Source organism: Poecilia mexicana, unplaced genomic scaffold (genome assembly GCF_051168715.1).
Source record: "Poecilia mexicana isolate PSO_F unplaced genomic scaffold, ASM5116871v1 scaffold_10, whole genome shotgun sequence".
NCBI lineage: Eukaryota > Metazoa > Chordata > Actinopteri > Cyprinodontiformes > Poeciliidae > Poecilia > Poecilia mexicana.
The window spans coordinates 9651495-9675274 of record NW_028263379.1 but is presented as its reverse complement, the minus strand read 5'-3'; the positions used below and the strand labels follow the sequence as shown (position 1 = coordinate 9675274).

Sequence of the window (23780 nt, the reverse complement as noted above, 5' to 3'; positions counted from 1 at the left end):
AGAGGTTGTTTCACATTCCTGACTCTGGAGTCTGGATGAGCGGGTGTGGATGGTAACTGGGTGCTCTGCCTCTCCCTCTGCCGTCTCCCAGGGGACCATGTGCAACCTCAGTCGACCAGAAGAAAATTAAACACAAAAAGTAAGGAATGCTGGAGCAAAGGCACACAGAAACTCAGCCTAATAAGGCAGTATGTATGAGAACACAATGTCCTCATCCAGACAACATGAACACATCCTGCTTTGGTTAGTCTGTAACATTTATGAACATAATATTATGTTATTTGGACTTTATGACACAAATTACAATTCAGTAATGATTCATTTATGTTTTTGAAGTGATCGTCAGTACATTTTATGCAATCAATGAAAGTCAAAATCTTTATTTGAGTAAAGAGTAAAATTGTGACAAATCACAATCTAACATCATAATACTCAGATGGAGGGCTGGAGCTTATGCAAATCCTGACAGGTTTTCACACGAGTTGAGGTTTTTCCATCACCATGGGCTTCTTGGTGTCTTCTCTGGATTTTGTTCATCTTGATCAACCTGTTGTATGGATAGCCATGCTTTTGTGAGTTTGCAGTTGTGTCACATGTTTTTGATCTTCACATGAAAAACTGAATAGCTCTCCTTGATATGTTCAAAGCTTTGGAAATGGTTTTATAACCCAACTCCGCTGTAACCCTTTCCACAATTTCATAAAGAGCAGAGCAGAGTCTGGTGTCTTCTTCAGTCTTCATGATGCTGTTTGTTCACAAATGTTCCTTCACAGAATAACTATATATAAATCAAATTACACACAGGTAGACTCTAATTTGTTAGTCTAATTACTTTTTAGAATATTTAATTTTATTCATATTGGAATATAGGGGCTGAATACAAATCCATGTCACACTTTTTAGATTTTTGTTCGAAAGAATTTGTCAACCATGTGTCATTTTTCTTCTGCTTCACAGTTAGTTGTTACTTGCCGTGACCTTGCTGGCACATATTCTGTAATTCCAGTAAAATTAATTGACATTTTTGTAATTTGAAATAGCTGAAATATGCATAAGGCTCTGTGCAGATCTGGTCATAATGACGGTGACTGGACCCGATTCATGCCTTTCTAAGATGAGTGTGCTTGTTTAATTTGGGGAGGACTGAGAAAATGGTTATATCAACTGTCACATAAAGATGCCCTAAACCTGCAAAAAGAAAACTTCTTAATTACCACATGAAAATAAAACTGAATATTTTACGATTTTATTAAAATTAAGATAGATTTCTTACACCCCTATAATTTAATATAAAATGTTTAAGAAGATTATTCTGATTTAGCGGTTTGCAAAACAGTTCAAAACAGTTAAGCATGTATGCTGCATAAAACAGCAAGATAAGCTTTCTCATGCTTGAAAGGGCAAAAAAATGTCAAAAATTTCACACATGATAAACGAAGTCTGGCTTCTGGTGCTCTACAGATGCCAAGTCAGATCATCTGGGTAAAAAAATTATTTTGCAGAGAAGACTGATGCAGATATGGAGCCATGCTCAGATGTTTTTGAAGACATTTATTCAGGAAAAGAACTAGACTGAGCTCTTTTTGTCACAAAAATATAAAAAAAGACATGGTGAGAAAAACTCTCAGCCTGCGAGGTTCCCCCCTCATTAGAAAATCATTTTTTAAAACTTATTTTCAAATAAGCACACACACGCACTGCTTTTAAGAGCACAGATTTGTCTGGAAATAGATAAAAAAAATTACAACTTTGCTACCAGTAGTCAAACTGCTAAAGAACTACACAAAATGACAGTAAAAATGAAGGAGCCCACCACCAAAAGAGTGCAAAACTGAACAGTAAGTTTAGTAGGAAGCAAGCAGAGGGAGCATTTATTTAGAAACTTTATTTTTGACTTTACAGTTTCATTCTTCTGGTCTCAACTGGTCCCAAATAAAAAAAAGAGCCCTGAACACATCATGGGACAGACAGCATATAATAATGTCAATGTAAATTTACATCAGAAGTCTTTAGTTTTTACCTTACTGGGTTTTTGTTAAAAAACAAACAAAAGAATTGAAATGTTCACAAACACATGATGTTATTGCAGACTGTGAACTTTTATAGTTTTGGAAAGTTTTTTTTTAGTGGTATAGCTAGAAAAGATAATTAATAATAGGAAAGTAACACAAAACTTGCAGTTAGCACCTTAATTGCATTCTCTGTATTAACTTATGGATCATCAGCACCTTGTCCGGTTAGTAGCGACTAGAAGTTTCTCTCAAACTGTTGCTGCCCATTAGAGGAACTTAGATGATGAGGTCTTTGTCCACATCCTCTGCAAACACAAAGAAAACATATTAATGAGTTAGAGTGTGATGACAAGAAGTGGCAGCCATGTCCTGATCATTAAATGCACTTGATCAATATGTGGTAATCAGTGTGATCTCCTCTCTAACAGTGTGAGTTTTAGCAGTTTCCTGCTGTGGCGAATATGGGTAAGTTAACACACTGCTAAGCAGGAAAAACATCAGCAATCATCTTTAATAAGTGACTGTTGTTGTCCACCATTCTGAGAACAGTTATGAGGTAATTTAAAAATAATTTGAAGTCCGTCACTCTAAAGATAGTCTGCATGTGAAAACATTTAAAGACAGCTGCCGATCTTCCATGAGGTGCCAGCAGATCCTCCTGATCCGGGTCAGACCAGGCAATGTTCAGAGAAGTGACGAATAAACTCGAGAGTTCTTTCTCAAACTCTACTGGCTGTGAAAAAAGAATCAAAGCGTTGCAATGGCCTAATCAAAACCCAGAAATTAACACGATTGAAAAGTTGTGCTTCCTGGATTTGTAATAAATAATGGCAGTCTGGAATCTGTTGTGTTTAACCTTGACGTTAAAGGTAAATTCTGTTGTCTTTAAATTAAGATTTCATCAGAGTTTAAATTCTAGTTCAGGCTGTGTCAAAGGTCACAGGCTAATATAAAGAATGAAACAGGAGCGTTTTGTCCACCAATTGTCACTCACGCTCTTTGATGCCGAAGCAGGAAGCCCACTCCTCCAGGGCGATGTATTTGTCGCTGTCGGCATCACACGCCTCGAAGAAGCGAGTGGTGCAGTGCTCCATGGGAATGAGGGGAGCGCGCAGGGGGGCGAGCTCCGAGTGGGTCAGGTATCTGATGGAAAACAAAAACAGCATTAATCATGTTTTATAGTGTAAAAACATGACTCAATAATACCAGGGCAGAAATGATACTTGGATACACTTTGTATATTTTCCCCTCCAATACAGTCATTGAACATTCAGCAGTGAAACCATGACATTCCTCTCCTCAAATGCACTTTGAAATTCCTTCATGGGGATCCTAAAGCAAACCCAGAACTGGAAGGACGTGTAGCTCTAAAGAAAAGCATCTTGATCAGCCGCCTGAATGCCCTCAAAGGCTCCAGCTCCAAACAGTCAGCATAACAAACTCCAGTCACCCACAGGAAGCTAACTTCAGCTCCACTTACATTTCCTCCAACCAATAGGAGACAGAATTTTCCAAAAACACTAAAATACTCCTGGATGGTGGTAATAATGGGAACATTAACTTAAATTTGCTGCACAAAGCAACCATATCAATATTGGATACATTCATTTTTTTCCTTCTTTTATATTGAGAGGTGCTAAGTGTATCAGTGCTACTGCAGGATAGTTGAAGGAGCCAAGCAGGTCTCCAAACACGTCCCATCAGCATGTTTCCCACATCCTTACCCGTCGACGGGGTGCTGGTCAAGCTGGCCGAACTGCCAGTGGACGGGGAAGATGTACATGTTGTAGTTCTTCTCGAAGTCGCGGGCCAGGAGGTCCAGAGAGTGCTCACCGGCCTGCAGCCTCTTCTCGTTCTCAAAGATCTTCTTCACCTGAAAAACAGGACAGGTGTGGTTTTATATCCGAGATTCCCAATGGAAAATTAATGAGTTATTTAAAACTTATTTTTAAGAGCATCGTAGAAGTTAGGAGGCTAACAGTTCAGTTGTTTTTGTCTTTCCCCTCATTTAAAAGCCATCTGCTTGCATCTCTTCATTTCTTTAACATCTTGATGCAGCACATCAAGATTGATCTTAGTTACAATATCAGAGCGACAACAGCTTGGAGGGTCGTTATTTTGGGATAAACTCTCTAAAGGCTAAACTAAGAGTAGATTCAGGACAGATCAATACAATCCAGGGCAGGAGAGCAATTATTCTTTATGAATAAATCTCAAAATTAAGATTTATTTAAGTATGTTAGCAGCTACTTATGCAGCAGGTTAGTATTTTATACCCTTTCAAACGATTCCAGCTATTTAGTGAGTTACAGGTTTTTGATCAAGAAACGTTTGTCACAATGGCTGAAAAGAAGAAAAGCACTCATGCACGTCTTTTAATGTGCATTTTCTCACCCTAAGCTTCTGCTTCTCGGTCAGCATGTTGTTGTCCTCGTCGCGCTCGTACAGAGTCACCAGAACGTTCTTCAGCCAGTCCCTCATGCGGAGAGGGAACTCGTTCAGCTCGTTGTCCAGACAGGCCTCGATGTCTGCACAGAGCAAATAAAGTCATCATTTAATACAAATGATTAACATAAACTTTAAAGCATATGCTTAACATCTTTTCTAATGACTTAAGGATAACTATTCTTATAAGACAAAGCATTTTACAAGTTTTGCAAACTTCAAACTGCATCTCTCTTTAGTCAGACTGATTAAAGACAAATGTTTGTTTTTTCGTCATTTTATCCGTGAGCTCGTTTAACTATTTAATATGATTCAGATCTGTTTATCCTCAACTATGCCACAGACTGAATACTGTTTTCGTCTTGTAAACTGAGATGTGCCGTGATCTCCGTCTGAACCCTGCAGCCCTGACTCATCTCCCTGAGCTGCATGTGTCATGTTCAGAGAGAACAGACGAAGAAATGCAGCCAGCGTGTCTGGACAGAGCCCGCAGGATCCGACATGACAGTCCAACCCACACATCAATCTGAGCAGAAAGTGCAGACATGAGAAGAGGCAGTACTCTGAGAGTCTGATGTAAGAGCCGAGCTCGGCTTCAGCTCCTTCACTTTTTCCATACATGTGAGAGGGAACTACGCTGCACATGTAAGCAGCAGGGTGTCAAAACAAATATTAGTCCAGTTCACAAACCGGCACAAGAGAAAAAGGCATAAATTCCACTTAAAGTTTGCTTTTTCTTTGCTTAACTAAGATCCTCTTGAGTTATGCATTGCAGAGAGTGTTGCATTATAATATGTTATACGGTCTTGGAAGAGGTCAAGCACTCACATTTGCAGGGTCCAATGTAGTCCAGGTGCAGCTTGTGTCCCTTCTTGGTTCCCTCCAGAGCGCACTTGGTGGCAAAGAAGTGGCAGGAGGAATCATAGGTCTTGTTGTCGGTGCCGCAGACCTGGAAACAAAAAACAACTTGAGCAAAAATGCAGCAGATGATAAAACAGATAATACATTTATTAGAGACAATTGTATTTTCACGCAAATGTTTTTGACCCCTTTCAAACTGAGAAGTTTAGAAAAAAAAATCCATCTTAGATTTGGATACATTTATGCAATGCAGAATTATATGGTGTCAAATAGCTTCTAGAAAAAGGTCTTTAAAAAATATATACCTGAAGCATTTTTATTTATTCTGCTTTTCTTTTTTTAGTTCATCGAGATGCTGTATGTTCCAAACTTGTGAAATCCTACAGGAGAAGACTAAGTGTTGCACTTTTGGCAAAAGGTTATGCATTAATAATATATGTGGCTTGTTTAATGCCCTTCTTGTTCTCTGAATTTGGTGTAAATTATTTGTTTACATAGTTTTTTTTTTTTACCTAAACAAAAGGAAGCACTGCTGACTCTTGGTGAGAAAGCAGGGCGACAATGGGTAAAATCAGAATGTGTAATGTTTACTTTTTTTTTTTTTTTTTTTACAAAAAGGGGTTGGTACCTCATGTTGAATAGATATCATGTATGTATTGTGATAGATAGGTATCGCTGGTTAACTCACATGCTCAAACTCTCCTTCGACAGCAGGGCAGGTGGAGGGGTCCTGGCACACACACATGGGGGTGTTGCTGTCATCAACCTCACACACCTTGCCCTTCTTGCAGTGGTAGTTCAGGCAAGGATCTACAAGAAAAAACAAAATAATGCAGAAGTTAAGGACACAATTTTGTAAAAAAAACAAAAAAACAAAATAGCTACAGCAAAATTGTTCAATATTTTAGGCTCTTAATTTTTACTTTAGCTGCTGCTGTTTGTGCATTTTGATTTCTATCCCAGTTTAAATTACTGAATCAGTGAACCAAAAGTTTGAAACTTGTGAAAGTTATTATCCATTGTTGTTCAAACTGGATAAATACTTTTCAGTTCTACTTTTCTGAAGAAACAATAGCATTTTCTCACTAACACAGTAAGACTCTTCCATAAATATATGATAATGTGCCATCTCTGTCTGATCCATGTGGAAATATTTCACATTATTAAACAGAATGTATTGTTTATTTGACAAAAAAATTACTTTTAATAGAAAAATATCCAATGGTTATGACAAATTCCAGCTGAACAGGGATGTAATGAACAGCAGCCAGACAGGAAACACGGATGAGCTCTTTGGAAAAAACTGGGCTGGGAAGATGAATTTCTCTTCAGAAAAACAGTCTCCACATTTTCCCCCTTGGATTATGAAATAACTGGAATCTTGGACTTGAGGGAAGGAAAAACCTAAAGCTGAGGAAATCTGACACAGTACAGTTTGTGACATGGCTGCAATTGACAACTTGAACAGAGTCATCAAGCAGATCACCCAGAAGAAATTTTATTTTAATTATCTGAAGAAGCATCAAGTATTTACTTCCCCTCCAGCCACTAGCTTTGCAGCATCAGCTTGAAAAACCTTTAAGGGCCAAATGACATGTTGAAAACAAAAAGTTGACAGACTTCAGAGCTTTGTGGAGAAAAGTGAGAGTTACAAAATGAATGAGTGTGACCCTCATAAAAATCATTCTGGTGACAGATGTTTGGAGAAACGGGTCTGATGTGAACTAATGCTGGTCACTGATTATAATGTCTGTCTAAATACCGCCACATTCTTGAGTTTTTAATTACTGTTATCGTCTCAGTCTGTAACTCAGCTATTTTCTTAACTTTCTTCTCTTTAGTGAATAAATCATAATTTAATTGTTTATTTTTTGAAGTAAATTTTGAGCTTTATGCTTTGCTGTCATGACTTTTGTCTTGCATGGCCCATTGTGTTATGACCAGATGCCTATGGTTGGTGTTTGAAACCTAACATCTGTGCTGTTCAGCTATTTTTGGCTACATTGCACTTACTTTCTGTCCTTAACATTTTTTAAACATATTTCTCAATCTTGGACATGAAAACAAACACAAAAATGATCATGAGCTACATACTTGAACACAATTGGAAAAGAGAAAGTGCAAAAAATGTGAAGTATACTCTTTAAAATGCCCTGAACGGTTCTAAACAGCCTGCAGCCTCTCCAGTCTTCAGCTTTTGCTGCTTATTGAGTTTTCTGTGGTTGAATTGCCTCTTTAAGCTGGGTGGAACATATAATCACAGGCATCTGCATGCAGAACGAGGCAGTCTGTCATTATGTCTGCTTAGTGTGCCAGTTTGAGCAAACCCTGAAACCTCTGTATAGCTGCACCCAGTCGCCAGAATGCAGCCGAAATACTTTAAGGTTGTTTATTAAAGAAGGCTTCTGCTGCAGACAAAAATCATTGAAACAGCCTTTTGTGTCAAAATTAATCCTCTTAGACATGTTTGCACAAAAGTATAATCATGCATACTTTGCTATACCTGGATTTTAAACCCTTCATGTGGAGAATTAGGCTATGCTTAAAAACTCCCAGACCTTGTTTACACTACGTTTATGCTTTATTTGCGTTAGGTGTGAACTTGGTTCCAAACAAGCCATTTAGAGTTAGTTTTAGAGGGTTTGGCTTCCTGCTGAAGCAAGAGATGTTTATGGTTTAGAAAACCAATCTTCCTGTATTAACAAGTTACAAACTTACTCTCAACAACAACATCCTCAATATCGATGGCTTCATCAAACTCTCCAACCTCCACCTGCACTGGGTTGGCTCCCACCTCTGGTTCCTGGAACGCAGCACATGTCAGAGGTCAGACTTTGAACAGATGATCAATGATCTTTTGGAACATCTAGTTTCAGATTCATCTCTCCATGGTTTCCTCAAACTACTCATTGTTTGCCTTCAAAAAGGCTTGAAACATCACCAGTCCTCCCTGAAGGCCGACGGAGTCTGAGAGACCAGAAGATCCAGCAATAAAAAGCAGCTGGATCCACATGCGGTCAGGCCAAAAAAGAAAACAAACCTAATGGTTTCCTGGCTAGCTTAACCAGTGGCTAAAATTAACAGCTGTGGGATCGCTGGTCCCGCTGGACCTCTGGAGCAGGAAACCATAAAGCGTTCACATGAAAGCCCAAGGTTTTCTTTTGAATAAATTTGTCTAAAATCCAGCGCTGCTAAAGACATATTATGCTATTGAAGCTGGTATTTTCTTACAATAAGGAAAATTACTGAACATGACGTAAATTTTCCTTATTGACAAGCAAAAGTGCTTTGAGGTGCAATTCTGGCAGAAAGATTGAAAGCTGCAGTTTTTTCTTTAAAACCTCATCTGGTTAATAGCAACACAAACTCAGCTTTCTGCTGTTTTACTTGGTGGTTAAAGTCCATTAAAGACTTGATTACAGCATGTTAGTTAGCTGCTAATATTTACACAAAAGTCCACAGTTTTTACAAGTCTGTGAAACAGTTCTCTCTCTTCAGATCTAAAAAAGCCAAAGCTCTGTCACAGATCAAATTTAAGAACAGCTGTGTGGTGGAAAACGCATCACAGGTGCCTAACAGAAGAAATGCCTGAGGAGAAAAAACATATTTAAAAGTTTATTCCAGTTTACAGAATCAGGACAAATGAGATGTTAGTTTATGTAAGTTAGTTGTTCATTATTTCCCTCTCACTAATGTTGCTATTGTTGTGTTTTGCAGAGAAACCCCACGAAATAAGGAATTAACTATCACTTTAATGACACGTCATTTTCTGCGGTTCTCTCAAGGGCTGAAATATTGAAATACAATTATAGGGTTTTTTTTCAAGGTAGAGTGAACGAAATCCACTAAAGAAGAAATAAATTGGTCTTCCAGAAAAAACAACAAATCATCTGGACTGACCTCAACAGTTGGGTCTTCAGTAACCAGCTCCTCCACAACTGGCTCCTCCTCAGCCTGCAACACAAAAGCAGGAATGATCTGATTACAGACACACAGATCGTCCACACAATGAAACATTGAATACACGTGAACGAGACAGCAGAGCAACTCTCAGGGGAGGAATTGGCCTTGGAAAAATGGTTAACCCAAACAAACTTTACATGGGAAAGCACACCCACAGTCAGAACTACAGAGGAAGTCTATTAAACAATGAGGGGTGATCACGGGAAAGAAGACGTCATGGAGAACAACGAGTACAGACCGGAAAGACGGTTCTTCCTGGCTCTGCCTCTCAGACCTCATTGTAAGGTGTTAGGTTATCCTGAGCTATGCCTGCAGTTATGCTGCTACATGTTTAGGACCACATTTCCTCTCATTCTTCTCACACTACTCTTCTATTTGCATTAATTGCTGTTATTTCAACTGTTATTTTTATGTTTTCTCTCAGTTTTTTCTCTCCATAGAAGCTACATCTAGTCTGGCATTTTGTTTGGTTTCAGTAGCTTTTTGAAGGAGAACATCAGCTGACATAAAGCTGCTGTCAACAAAAATCTTTACTTTCTATTGACATAGAAATTACAGTTTATATTTCAGTAATTAACTGAGCTTAATGCACTGTTGGAGAACTACAATCAATTGAAATGTGTGCGATTGAATTGAAATGATTGTTTGTAAAGTGCCTTGAGGTTACATTTATTCTGAAATAGCACTATGTAAATAAGCTGAATGGAACCAAGAAGGGAAAATGTTCACAGAAGGACTAGAAATGACCACAGAGACTTGGACTCACAGGAGCAGCGATGGCGTGGCCAGCCAGGCACAGGAGGAAGACGATCCACACCCTCATCTTCAAAGACTGAAGGAAAGAGAGAGAAACAATTCAAGTTTTCTACTTGTCATCAAATTAAAGAGGAGATGCTTTAGAATGACAGATCCCATCAAGCCTTAATATATTTGTGTAAACATTTGCAGTTCCACTTCTTTATTTGCTCCAGATGTTGTTTTCAGTAGTTGGTGTGCATTCACTAGGGATGAACTTCTCAGAGTTTTTGTGTGAATGGAAAGTTCACTAACTTCAACACAGGTCATTCCTGATCTAATGACCTGTGCAGATAAAGAGGTCAGATGACAGGAGATCTGATGAGTTTCCTGATGGAAAGAGTTTTGACGCTGGAAATAAGATGTAAAATAGCAAGAAGATTCTGATTGAGTTTATGTCTTTTAACTATTTGAAAAACCCAGAATGAATGTTATACTCTAGAATCTGATCAAAAGCAATACATTATAAACAATGTCAGAAATTCTGGGTACTTCTTGGGCGTTTTATGGCAATCAGGACTTTAAATCTAAGAGGATGGTCTGTCATGTCATGTCTATGTTCAGTTTTGAAACATAGACATAGACTTCCTTTCTTTCTTTCTTTCTTTCTTTCTTTCTTTCTTTCTTTCTTTCTTTCTTTCTTTCTTTCTTTCTTTCTTTCTTTCTTTCTTTCTTCATTAAGAAAGAAATAATGACAATTTTTGTATTTTAGGAGGAATTACTGGTTTGTTCTGCTTTTTAAAGTATTTGGAACAGTTGAGGATATGTTTGATCCTCACTTGTCTTGGTTTGCAACTCCCTACATCTGGTCTTCACCATTTTGGTTTCCTGCTTATGTTTTCTGGTTTCATGTCTTGTTGACAGTTTGTTTTAAGTTGGAGAATTAAAGATTCCCAAACCACCTTTCTGAAACACATTGAGAACACATCACATATTATATGAGCCAGACTTTACCAATATGGATTTTACAAAATATCAAGTTGCATTTATTTTACCCTTAAGCCACACACTAGTATTTTCCATATTCAGTCAGTCTGTTTCCCTACTATATTTATGTATAATCATAATGTGTCATCTGGTTTGGTAATCACTAAAAAAGTGTTGTTTTTACATTGGGTTTTAATTTAGAGAATATTATTTACTTTTAAAATTAAAAAAACAAACCAAAAAAATAAATAAAAGCAAACAATAAAAAGCACACACACAGTGGAAACCCCAAATAAGCTTTGGCTAACTGAAAATTACATTAACTGTGCACATGGAGAGGATTCAAACAGGTTTCTAGGGAATCACCAGCCATAGACAAGTGATTTTGATCACACATATGGAAATCATTTGACAAACTTAGCCTGGTAAAAAGAAACTAGTGACACAGTTCAAGGGGGGGTTGTACAATTACGGTAAAGCGAGGTGATTTAGAATTACTGCAGATAATGTCACACATGAGGATGTTCATTGAAGCTTAAGATATATTATATACATGCTCTATTAAACACAAAAATAAAGTAAATAAAAAACATGCTTCAATCATGTGGCTTGATTTTAATCTGCTTGTAGCATTTATTTTAAATAACTTTTTTTATTGCAATCATAACAAATTGTAATATTAAAAGAGACACTGAAGCTTAAATGTCTCCAAACATACTGCATAAATCTCATGGCACCTGTCAATTTTTAAACAACCCATAACAACACAATAAACAGTGTTATAACGGTCTGTGGTTACGCCTTTGTTTCAGGACATTCATCAGAAAATAATCTCCTGAGTTCAAAGAGGATTTTTGCATTATGCAGCATTAATCAGAGCACATAGTAGCTACTGAATGTGTCAAATTAAGCCTCAGAAATGTTTCTGCACACAGACTGTGTTGACATTTATGACGTGTTAACAGGCTCCTGTCTTCATGTGCAGTGTCAACATTTTCCCTCGAACTGAGGCAACATGTTTTCATTCCTAACTTCTTCCACTCAGGTCTCAGCTTCGAAATAATGACTGCCAACAGCTTTTCCAAATTTTCCTTTGTATTAAGACCTGTAAGAAAAAGTACAAGTAGTACTTGTAATAGTATTACGGTTATGGAATTAAAATAGAAGCCACCTAAACAAATGTTCATTAACACGTGTATGACATTTCAGTTAGTTTTATCATTTGCTCCATTTTTTTTTTTTTTTACAAAATTATAGAAACTGAAATGTTCATACATTTTTTGACAGAACAGCACTATTCTGTTACAAATTTTTAAACATACATAATTTGTTTAAAAGATAGAACTAAACTTTTTGTAACAAACAATTGTTTGTGTATTATCCCATTTCCTTGATAATTATAACATAAATTAGACGTCTATCAACAACTTCAATCAATTTATGCTGAATCTGATCTTTCAGATTGATTTTCTGCACAAAATACAAAGAGACGCCTTATTTTTAAGCATGGTAACTGATTGTTATCCGGTTTATAGTTTTTTGCCTTTTCACCACAAAATCTAACATCAAACCTAAATTTCAGACTTTTTTACCTATGACTACAGTATTATTATTGAACAGAATCTGTTTGAAAACATCACTTTATTAGTTAAAGAGAGCATAGTGTATATTTTCTGTTTTAGCTGCCATGAGAAAAGTTTTTGTGTGAGAATCTGTTTCTCCCCTCGAGCGTCCTGTCTGAGCATTCGTTGTTTGAAACTCAATGAAGAACTTCTCTTGACGCAGAGGAAATAAAGGTTCCTTTGTTTGGTAATGGAGTGTTGCATTGCTTGGACTTTCTCTCTTTCTGCGTAGGTTATTCCCTTCTTCAGCTCCATGTAATCAGCTGTTTCTCCCAAACATCCAAAAAGGTCTGTTAGGCATCAAGGACTCATGTCAGCAGAGGACAAGTGTAAAAATCAATGTCTGGACTGCTTTAAGTAAATAAAAATGTAAAAACATAGACAAACAGCCTTTCTTTTCTTTTGGTATTGTTTTCTTTAGCTGGTTTAAAATTATTTTTATGCAGCAAGAGTAGCAGTAATACAGACAGATCTCAGCAGAGGGGAGATGAATAAAGTTTAGGCTTTTTTAAACCAATACTAGAGTAATTAGCTTCAGGTTTGAAGTCTTCAATTGGAAAATTCAACTTTGTGAAGTTTCTTCATGATGTGGGATTGACATGTTGGGACACATGCAATGAAAGGAGCAATATTTCATTTGCATTCAGTAATCTGTTGTCTGACAAACCTTCCAGCAGAGTGAAATTATTCTGACATTTAAACAAGAGGGGTTTGCTACGCTGTTCTGCAAACACACTCAGCTGTGTCTGACAGGCATGTTTGCTTTGGGTTTAATTTGAATTCTTTCCTGGGAGTGAGTTGCACCTAGAGACAGCAGAAAAAGACAGCAGAGTCTTGCTGTACCTTCATATCTAATCTCCAAATCACTGAACTTGGAAATAAATAATAATAACAATAATAATAATAATAATAACAATAATAATAATAATAATAATAATAATAATAATAATAATAATAATAATAATAATAATAATAATAATAATAATAAGCATAATCCATTTTCAAAATGCACAGCAGTTACTACTACAACCATCATCCCTCTACCACCATAAGACACAACAGCCATTTACAACCAGTTACACCCAAAGCACCTTAAAAAGCAATAACAGCTTTTTAAGCTCAATAAACTCAAAACCTCTCCCACAATCATGAATGTTTATTTCGTTAAACCACTGTTCACCTTCATCCTGCTTAAGTCCTGTGATTGGGTCCTTCTCAGACATTCAAAAAACTAATTAAAAAACAGCCAAAACAACTTTTAGTCAACTTTCTCTCAATTAGTACTTAAAGCCACTGGAAATAAAATAAGGCGAAGCCACTCAGCTGTGACCATTAAACCATGAAATTCCCAATAGCCATGGTTGCTAATGCTATTTACTACAAAAATAAATACATACAAGTTTCAGTCTGTATGTCTGCTTTTGGCCTCATGTCAAAGAAAAAAAAATCTCCAAATTAAGTCTGAAATCTATACTAAGATGGTAAAACTAACATAATGCCAGTAGCTGACTATACTAATTGTATTATACCTTCAAACATTTTCCGCCATATGCTACTCAATAAGAAATTGTAGTTAAAATGTTGAGCACCACTTTAAAATGATTGCCTTACACACTTTTGCTCTCTCTTGCTTGTGCTTAATGAAAACGAAAATGAGCTTTCAGGACCAGTTGTGTACATAATTCTGACAAGGTGTGGATTAGAAAGAAGTATCAACAATAAATTCAAAACTGTGAACCTGTGTAGATTCTTCCATATTTTGCGCTGCTTCAGCTAAAAGTACATTTATAAAACCTAACACCTGCAGGTTGGTTACCACTGTTGTCTTGACTGTTGTTCTTAAAGATTTATATTGGTTCTTGGTTTAACCAAAAGTTTACTACACAGAACTTCTAATGCACCTTTATCACTATAAAGCAAAGTGTTGAAAGCAAGAGTCTGCTGTTTGAGAAGCTCCATAAATACCAAGCCAGGATGTCAAAAACCTAAATCTTAGAGGTGGAAAATTACAGAAACTTTGGCAGGGGACACAGATGCTGTGTCCAAATAACCTTCACAAGTGTGCCTTTGAAGAAGCAGAGCTAACAAAAAGCTTCTGGGAAAGGAGAACTCATTGGCAGATATGGATAAGAAAAAAAATATCAGAACGAATTCTCGATGGGAGAAAACAGAAATGGTGTCATCTGTAAAGTGTGTGGCATCATATTTGATTTGGAAAGGCCTGATGTACTCGTTATTTAGTTTTAAAATATTCCTGTTTAGTCGAAGACTCGGGATGGAGAAGGCGGGACTAACTGACATAACAGCAAAACAAATTATTTTATTTGGAAAGCTGCTCTCATAATCAAACAGGACTGAGGCTAAAAGGGAAACTTCAGGCTCATAAAGGGGCCTCTTCTCCCCACAAATCTATTTAATTTGGGTTAGTTAGGTAAGCAAGTGTAAACTTGCTTTGGAGGAAAACAGCCTAAGCTTGAACTGTCACCAATTCACATTTCTCCTCTAGTTTTGCAGTAATATCTGTTGCTTTTTCCACTGGAGCTTTGAAGGAATTCGTTCTCACCCTCCTCTGTGACATAACAGGCAGGTTTCTGAGAATAAACAGTCTGTGTGACAGCCAACAGTCTGGACAAACAGCACTGGGAACAGAGAAATATTTGCAAAATCTCTCAGAATGAAAAGTAATTTCCTGTGTCTGCACCAAGTCCAGGAGGTGGATGGGATAAATTATCCTTAAAATATAAGGAGTGTTTGATGGTTGACTTGCTTTTCTATAACATAAACAGACACAGCTTAGATTTAAACCTGAAAACATCTCCAGTAATTTGCAGTCTAGTCATTGATCTCTTTTATATGATGTTGTTGGCTCTTTATTTGTTCTCTGCCAAACCTGGCGGGTGAAATTCCTACAAATAAGACACTGTCTGTCTGTCTGACCAAACCAGAACAGGGGTGGCATCTTTTATGACATCCACCACCATCTGGATGGATTTTAAGGGGCAGCAGGACCAAACAGATCAAAGAGGATCAAAGAGCAGGTCAAACAGGTGCTTGAAAGTCTGTCAAGACACGTAAGAAGGGTAACATTGCATTATCAAGTGTCTGGCAATTAATTTGAAGAACATTTAAAGAGGTTGAAACTGCTCCATGAAGAATTTGTTCCCTTCTCTTGCTCAATTTGTATGTTTGCTCTCTTAAGGAGAATTGTATGATGTTAAGATGTTAAGAAAGAATACAATTCAGAGAAAGTGCAGAACAGATACTTAAAAGAAAACAGCATTTGTTGACATGTACAACACTGAGACACTTCTAGTTGCTGGTCCCCAGGTTTGGGTGGCTCTCAGGAGAGTTTTTGTCCTCAAATAAACTTTATAAATCCTTTGGAGTTTTTATGCTGCTGCTGGGTAACTTGAATGGTCAGGTTCATCCAATGATTGTCTGTAAGATGGATCACTCCATGACCTTAGTGTAATCTTTCTTTGGCCACCGCTCTGTTGCCTTGGTGTTGTCTTGAGTCATTGTCAAGATGAACGACCCATTTGTGACCAGTCTCCAGAGTTTAAAGCAGTGCTAACAAATGCAAACAAAACTGTGCTATCCATTCTTAAAGGTTTTGATAGGAAAAGTTATGTTTAAGTAAATGTTACCCACTGATTTTAACATAAATCTCATATGTTACTGTTTTATAAATATCGTACATCAACACCTTTCTCGTTTTGGTTTTCCTTTTTGATTTTTCATAAATCTTATGTTTCTGGTTCAGGCAGCTGAAACGTTGCAGCCCAGTTGGTCTGCAGTGACTAACAAATTCAATTTTCCTCCCTTGAGATTATTGGTGTGCCCATTCAATCGCCTGGACAAAGAGCAGTTTTCATGAAAGGCACCTGTGTGAAGGTGGAAGAGAAAAGTCAGGATCTTTGTTAGCCTGGGCTGTTTGTCACATGACCTCTTTATAACTCAGATTTTCCCTTCCCCCGCCGGAGCTAATCGGATCAAATCCTGTGTCTGGAATCTGTGAGAGACGCAGCATACATAGCAGACTTTTCTTCTACCACTTCACAGTTTTTATAGCATTAAGTTTAATTCCATGAATTGAACCACTGGAGTCCTAAAACATTCCTTCAGTTTAATTAATATATCCCAGTTGTGTTTTCGATCTGAACCTGAGATTGTTAAAACTTTTGTCAATGTGGATTCTGATCAAATCAAGTAATCAAAAAGTGTATTGGTATTTCTGTCCTATAAATGAAAGTTAGTGCATGTAAGCAACATACAAAAATTATTTCAATTTTGTGAAAAATAATAAAGCATAAACATTTTAAAACGATAAAAACAGAAATCAAATAGCAGCTGTAGTGTACTTTTAAAAAATTAATTCAATTTGATAGCTCAAATATCTAATTTGTTTAGAAATCACAAAATAATAAATAAATTCACTCTGCAACACCTGGCCAAATCATATTCCTTTTTCATCACACAATGAAAGATATCTAAAAGTTTAAAAAAAAAATGAAAAGAAAATATGTGAATCAAAGAAATTGGGAAATGTGTGTCATCCAATGCCTGATTAGTGATTTTCTAGATGCTTTTGCAGAAAATGACTGTCTCTGACTGACTGAATGTTATTATTTTTGTTACATGACATGTTTGCCTCCCTTGCTCAAAATAAGTCATCGGTCAAATCTCTGTGAGCAAGTTAGATTTTTATAAGGAGTGTAATCGTTTCGGTTTTTAAGAGGTTACTTAAATAAAACAAACACATAAATTAGTCTTTTTTGTTGAGTGATTGGAAGTAAATGTGCACAAAGGTTCTACCTTAGTAGTTCAAATCACATCCAAACACATAGAAACAAACAGTTCTAGCAATTTGCAATTAGCAATTTGCCCTAGGATTTTTCTGAGGAAATCAGATCAAAACAAAAATGAGTCTCTATTATTCTCTGATCTATTTCCATTTTGTGCCTTAATTCTTCACGCCTGCTATGTTTTTCCTCTTATTTTCCTTTTCACAGGAACAATATCCAGATTTTTCCTTTCCACGTCAGCCTAGACACCTCCTTCTTCCTGCCAAGAGATTACAGCTTTTCTGGATCAGTTTTCCACAGCATCCTTAGCTCCAATGCCGCCTCCCCTTTCTTTCTTCCTCCCCTCCTTTCCTTTCTCCTCCTCCAAACACTTCAGCCCAGACCTGCCACCTCAACAATTAGGCACCAGAGACTCAGTCTCGGCTTCGCTCTCACTGATGCCAACACATTACTGTGCTTTATTCCCTCTAAATGAGCCTTCAGAGAAATCTTAAACAGGTGTGACGAAAGAGGAAAACAAGAAGTGTTTCTAAATGAAGAAAAGGGAGGAAATTTCCCTGGCAGCATGAAAAATTTAGTCCATTGTAGCTTGTTTTGGTGTTAACATTTGTAGTACAACTACTTTTTAACTAAATGCGACATTAATCAAATTGCCAGATACCTACGTAATGCAAATTTGATTACAAAACCTTCTAATATATGTAGCTACAGCAGTGATTGTCAAATAATCACTTCTGACAGATTTTCAGAGCTCGGATAAAGAGCTGTGATCTATAAAAGTCTTGACAAATCAGCTGGGAATCATGTTTCTAACCAAACTAGGGAAGCTATTTTTTGTCTGACACTAGACTTGTGCATGAAAATGGCTTTCTGAAAGTTTCTACATGGTTGTAAGACAAAGGAAATGATCACATTAAAATAGTTTTAGGTGTCTGCTTTGACTCACAGCAAACAGCTGGCAACTGATCACCACAGCAACTTGCATTCCTTTACATGGGAGTAATCAAGGAATGGAGTCACAGAGGAGATGGAGGGAGGGAAGGAGAAGAGAGGGATATCTGTGGAGAAATGCTCCCATTTCTCTGCCTGGCTTAACTGAAATGTTATCCCTGTTTATCCCTCCCTCTTTTCTTTCCCCATTTTTCACAAGCAGAACTTGATACTCTCTGCAAAACTGGGAAATCTCAAAGCAACAAAGATTGTGGTACTTAATGCATCAAACTAAAGTAAAGAATAAAATTAGCTAAGAAAGGAAAACAAAAATTAACCTGCAGAAAGACTTGTTTGCATCCCTCCTCCCCTATGCCAGTGTCCTAATTCCTCTCCCCCCTCCTCCTCCTCCTGTTGCCGATGTGGCACACAATAGCTCCACAGTCAATAATCTCCCAAATCACAGACTGTGTTCATATAATGAATGATTTTCCTGGCAACTGTTTGAACAACAAAGAAGCCATTTTTAGCACATTCCAGTTTGGAATGAAATGCTTGACAGTAAGTTAGTTTAAAATAAGTTTTGTCTAATCAGAAAGACTTTAAATTAGGACTGTAAAGTAAGGAAATGTGGGCAAATATAGAAATAAAGATTCTATCTATTTAGAAAAACAGACACTTTTTTTGAAGAGGATTTCTTAAATCTTACGATGGTGAAAACAAAATTTCTCCCCATCCATCAGTGGCCAAACTTCACCTTCAAGAGCAGTTTTACAGCTGAATGCCAAAATAGTTCCACAAGTTGCAGAAAGCTTTAACTCGGAGCTCAAATAAAGAGAAATATCAACCTGAGGCAGAGTGAGACCTCCTACCTTCAGCTTTGCAGAGCAGGGACGCTTGGAGAGAAGTCAGCCGTGTGCGGGGCCCCGGGAAGATCTAACTGCCTCACCAGTTCACTCAGAAGACATTTCCAGTGGGACGTCCCAGTCTGGACACAACTCTTGCTCCCACAGCCTCCTCCCTGTCTCCTCCTGCACTGGTGGGATGGGCTTAAAACTAACTCTTCGCTCCCTTAGGCAGGTTGAAGTTCAAGAGTCCGGCTTGAGAAATACACTTAAGTTTCTTTACAGATGTCTGAGGTTGAGCATGCTTTATCAATAAGAAAAAAATCTCAATTAGTTACTTCAGTTTCTATGATGCATAGCGCTACTAAACTCTGACCATCTCATACAGCATTTTAAATAAGAACGAGAGAGAGAGATCCGTGGTAACTCTGGAGGAGCTGCAGAGATGCACAGCTCAGGTTGGAGAATCTGTTAACATATCTATTCATAGTACACTCTTTACAATGCACTAGGCTATAGGCAAGAGCAGAACAAATAAAAAATTATATAAAGAAAGCTATCAGAAGTCTCCTTTATAATTTGCCACCAACCATGTACAAAGGAAAGACGTTGGTTAGTAAACAGTAAAACATGGTGGCAGCAACATTGTAATCATGCTTTTCTTTATCAGGACCAGGGAAGCTGATCAAAGCTAATAGCCAGATGAAAGGAGTAAAATACTGGGGAGAATTGGTATAAAGTTTCCCAAAGTTGTAAAAGCAAAGCTGTAATGACAAGGTTAGAAGCCCCAGTCAAAGTTCAGACCTTAACTAAACTGATAATCGGTGGTGAGACTAAAACACTGTTTTTCACTTCATTCAACTGAGATTGAGAGAATTTGCAATGAACAAAAAGAAATAGAAAGGTAAATTAAATATTGTTGTAACTCACACAAGTTTTTTCAAAGAGTTGTTGTAGCTCCTGATGGTACAGCTCTGTCTCACATCGGTTCTGAAAAACCTCTGACTAAAGACACCCTGTCGTTGTGTAACAGTCTGAAGAAGACGTTGCTCCCGCCGGTCCACAATGATGGTAATTTAAAGCAGAATCCTTTTTTACCATCATCTCTCGAGGTTAGAAACGGCCTTCTTTATCAGGTTGTTTAGTTTTCCGTGACTCAGATGCTGCTGTCCTAACAGATGATGGCACATCTCTGTCCCTTGGCATGAATGTGTGTGTGCGTATATGTGTGTCTCTGTGATGGGCTCCCAGTTTGAACCCTACCTCTTGCCCAAGGACCGCTGAAAATCTGTACCAGCAACCCTTTAAAGAAAATTGGGCATAGAAAATGGAAGAAAAATATAAAACTCTTTTGTGTTTTAGCTATAAAAGTGCCAAAAAAAAAGGTTTTATGAAATATAAAAATAAATATAAATGCATAATTTTTGCAAGTAATTTCCAAAAGTAATGATTTTACAGTTTTTTACTGTTTTCCCCTTTTTTAAGGATACAAATGCATGTTTTTTTTCTTTGCTTTATAAAAAATATTAGACACTCAGTTTAAAAGTAGAGATAAAAATTTGGTTCCATATAAACAAACATTTAAAAATCAATTTCTTAAAGATATTTACAAAACTTAAGTTATCTTCTTCGAAGGTTTGTGTGGGTTCTGCAGATGCAGACAAATTTCACTTTGTAGCACAGAGAGTAAAAATGGCAGTAAATGATTGTAAAGGCCACTGACCTCTGAACTAAGCAGACCGGACTGAAAGAATTACTGGTCAGAACCTTGACACATCCATTCTTCCTGTTTCATCAATACTAACTGGATCTGTTGTTTTTATAAAATGCCTTGAATTGACAGTTGTTGTGAGTAGTGTTACCTAATTGATCTAAGCTGAATTTGTTATCAAATAGGTAAAACCATGATGCGAATAAGAGGCGAATATTAGACAACCAAGCATCGAGGATCGTGTGGAAAATCTGCATTGTTTGCTGAAGCTGGTTAAATCCTAGTGGGTGGCATGAAAAAGAAAAATCCATGTTCTTTTTGATTCTGTTTTGTTTCGTACAGCTCAGTGGGGTCCTCATTCAGTGGGGAGTGGGTGTACAAAAGCTTTGCATTGGTCTAATTTCAAGACGCTCCTGGGATGCTGGCACATTAGTGACATGTTTGTGTTTCCACTCTGAGGGGTTAGAGGTCCAATCCTAAGCTCTGACACAAGACGAGTCATGAAGCTTTTCCATTGAGTTTTCCATAAGCATTTACTCTATGACTCAGAAATACCTCTATGAACATTCATAGAACGTTTTTCATAAAAACAAGATGGAAGAGCTAGCCGAACTGTGAATGTTGCTTCTTTTAATTGAATAATCCCCACACCTTTCAACTGATCGCCAACAGTGTTCACTCTGACTGCAACGTAACAGTGAGACAAATGTCATCATGTCTCTCTGCTTTCCAGCCCCCCAGTCAGCCCAAAATAAAATCAGCTGTTCCTCAACACACCATTGTGCATTCTTTGCTGCTACGCTTCTTTGTTGTTTCTTTGCTCAGTTGACTGGCTTTTTTTGCCAGCTGTTGACCAGACCACAGAGAATGTCACAAATCATGCAAAAATAAATAAAAAATGCACAGCTGGTGCTGTGAAACCTATTTGACTGTGGAAACACACAACATCGGTTCTAAAACACATCCGGAAACCAACCTGCGATGGTGCAAAAGTCCTATCAATGTACTTGTTGCTTTGGGCCGGCTGAGTTAAATGACCACCTTAGCATGTGATCCATTTCTACAGAAGCTTGGTAATGAACCCTTCATTTAATTCAGATGTTCTGAACAAACCTTCAGCTTTGTTTAGCTGTTTACAAACACATTAGATTAGCATCCAGAAAAGCTTTAAGAATGAATACAGATTGTGATGTTCCATTGTCCCACTCTAATGTCCCTTCTGCTCTTTTTTTGTCGCCACAGAAGGGAAAATTAAGCTTGCTAAGTACTCTGATTATCCATGCCATAGCAGACTAGTTGCTGACCAAGTCTGGATTATTTTCCTCGTTGTTCTAGTTCTTCACAGAAAGACCTGGATTATTGTTCCAGAATCCATGTTTCCTAAAAACCTCCCAGCCTAGAAAAGTGTCTGAAGTCTTTGTAAGCATTTTTATGCACAGTAAAGTTTAGGTTTGCATTTGGGAATATGACCCCGTAATGAAGACACATTCGGTTCTGGGTAAAAATTCCCAGACAAAAACACATTGTTTCTGTTTTAGTCCATCTGGGCACCATAATTATTAAAATGCCCTAACTTTCTAATTTTGCATTACAAATCTTAATGTTTCTGTTTCAAAGCCTCTGAAGGCTTATATTTACGGGAATTATATGAATATTTTTAGTCCTCTGGGGAGTTATGATTAAACTCACCGTCTATGGAACAATTAGTTCTCCACATCTCAGTTATTTTATTAAAATAATGTTCAAACACCTGTCTGAAAAGGACACTGAAAAGGTTTTATTTCCTCTGTTGGAGTTTTATGGGCTGCTCCTGTCTGTTCCCACAGACCAGACCAGACCAGTGCAGATGTGAAGAACAGCTGCAGGATCAGGAAGTAGGACGACGGGATGAAGTGAGGGAGGGGGTGAAAGCTGCAATGCAACGTGGCGTTTTTCCATTCTGCCTGGAAATCCAGCTGCTGATGGAGAGGAGGTGTTGTTAGAACATGACTCTCTCTTCTCTCCTCCCATCTGTTCTGATTGCCTTTTATTCTCCCTTCTCTCCTCTCACACCCTGCTCCCTTTGCCATCTCCTCACCCTCTCATGTAAACGTGGCAGCTGCACACGACTGCTTAACAAAAGATTTGGCTAAATGCTGCAATTATGCTGTATTTTTGCCTGCTGCTGTTTGATTAAGTGCAGCTCAGCAGTTTAGTCAGTAAGATTAGAGGGACAAGGCAAAAGACAGCTCAGGCAACTGTATTAAGCACAATTAGGCAGTAAAAGGCACTCCTTTGCCACGTCAGTGAGTTTAAAGTGAAAATGAATTAGAGAAAAATGAAGACCAGATGAAGCTGGAAGATCATACTGGGAACATCTGCTGAAAATGTCTGATGATTTTTTCTTTATTCTTTGTCTTTGCCATCCAGATCCAGATGCTGACTGGCTGATTGATTTCAGTTTGTAAGAAGGAGAAAGTCTGGAGGATGGTGGCACAAGGCCACAAGGCTTGTTTTCTCAAAATCATGTTTTTTTGTTTTTTTTTTATTTAAGCTTGACTTTTCTATAAACTAAAAAAAAAGTAATTGATTAAATTGATTTATGTGTCCAAACAGAGTGTGTGATGCTTATCCTATTTTCAGTAAAAAAAATTTAAAAAAGTAAAGAGATGGGTTTCACAGCACTGGTTTAGCTCTTCTGGTTCACACATCAACCACATTTTATTCTGAAATTCATCCTCTTTCCTTTTGCCTCCACTCTATTTCTGATAGCATTGTGTTGCAAACTTTGAGGCTACCTGATGTTTCAGCCACAGCTCTTGGAACCTATGAAGACAAGAAAACTAAAATCTGGTATTTTTCTGTAGTTTGCGCAGCAGCTTCAT

The 23780-nt window shown here is 37.5% G+C and overlaps 1 protein-coding gene across 1 annotated transcript; it reads right to left on the bottom strand.

The window, feature by feature from the left end:
- Positions 1–1843: 1843 nt before the first annotated feature.
- On the bottom strand, positions 1844–19384 carry sparc (secreted protein, acidic, cysteine-rich (osteonectin)). The gene is made up of 10 exons (XM_015002830.2): positions 19233–19384; positions 10048–10113; positions 9219–9272; positions 8037–8121; positions 6007–6128; positions 5286–5406; positions 4407–4540; positions 3737–3885; positions 3007–3155; positions 1844–2317 (listed from the first exon to the last, which is right to left on the bottom strand). Exons 2-10 carry the CDS (start codon positions 10102–10104, stop codon positions 2289–2291), a joined length of 900 nt encoding a protein of 299 aa, XP_014858316.1. The 5' UTR covers positions 10105–10113; positions 19233–19384; the 3' UTR covers positions 1844–2288.
- Positions 19385–23780: the final 4396 nt, after the last annotated feature.

Excerpts from the sequence above, each read along its gene's own strand:
- sparc (XM_015002830.2), bottom strand. The coding sequence starts at position 10,104 with ATGAGGGTGTGGATCGTCTTCCTCCTGTGCCTGGCTGGCCACGCCATC. Across the intron at positions 8,122-9,218 it reads CTGAAGACCCAACTGTTGAG|GAACCAGAGGTGGGAGCCAA; the intron begins GTCAGTCCAGAT and ends GCTGCGTTCCAG. Across the intron at positions 5,407-6,006 it reads TCGAAGGAGAGTTTGAGCAT|GTCTGCGGCACCGACAACAA; the intron begins GTGAGTTAACCA and ends TTTTGTTTCCAG.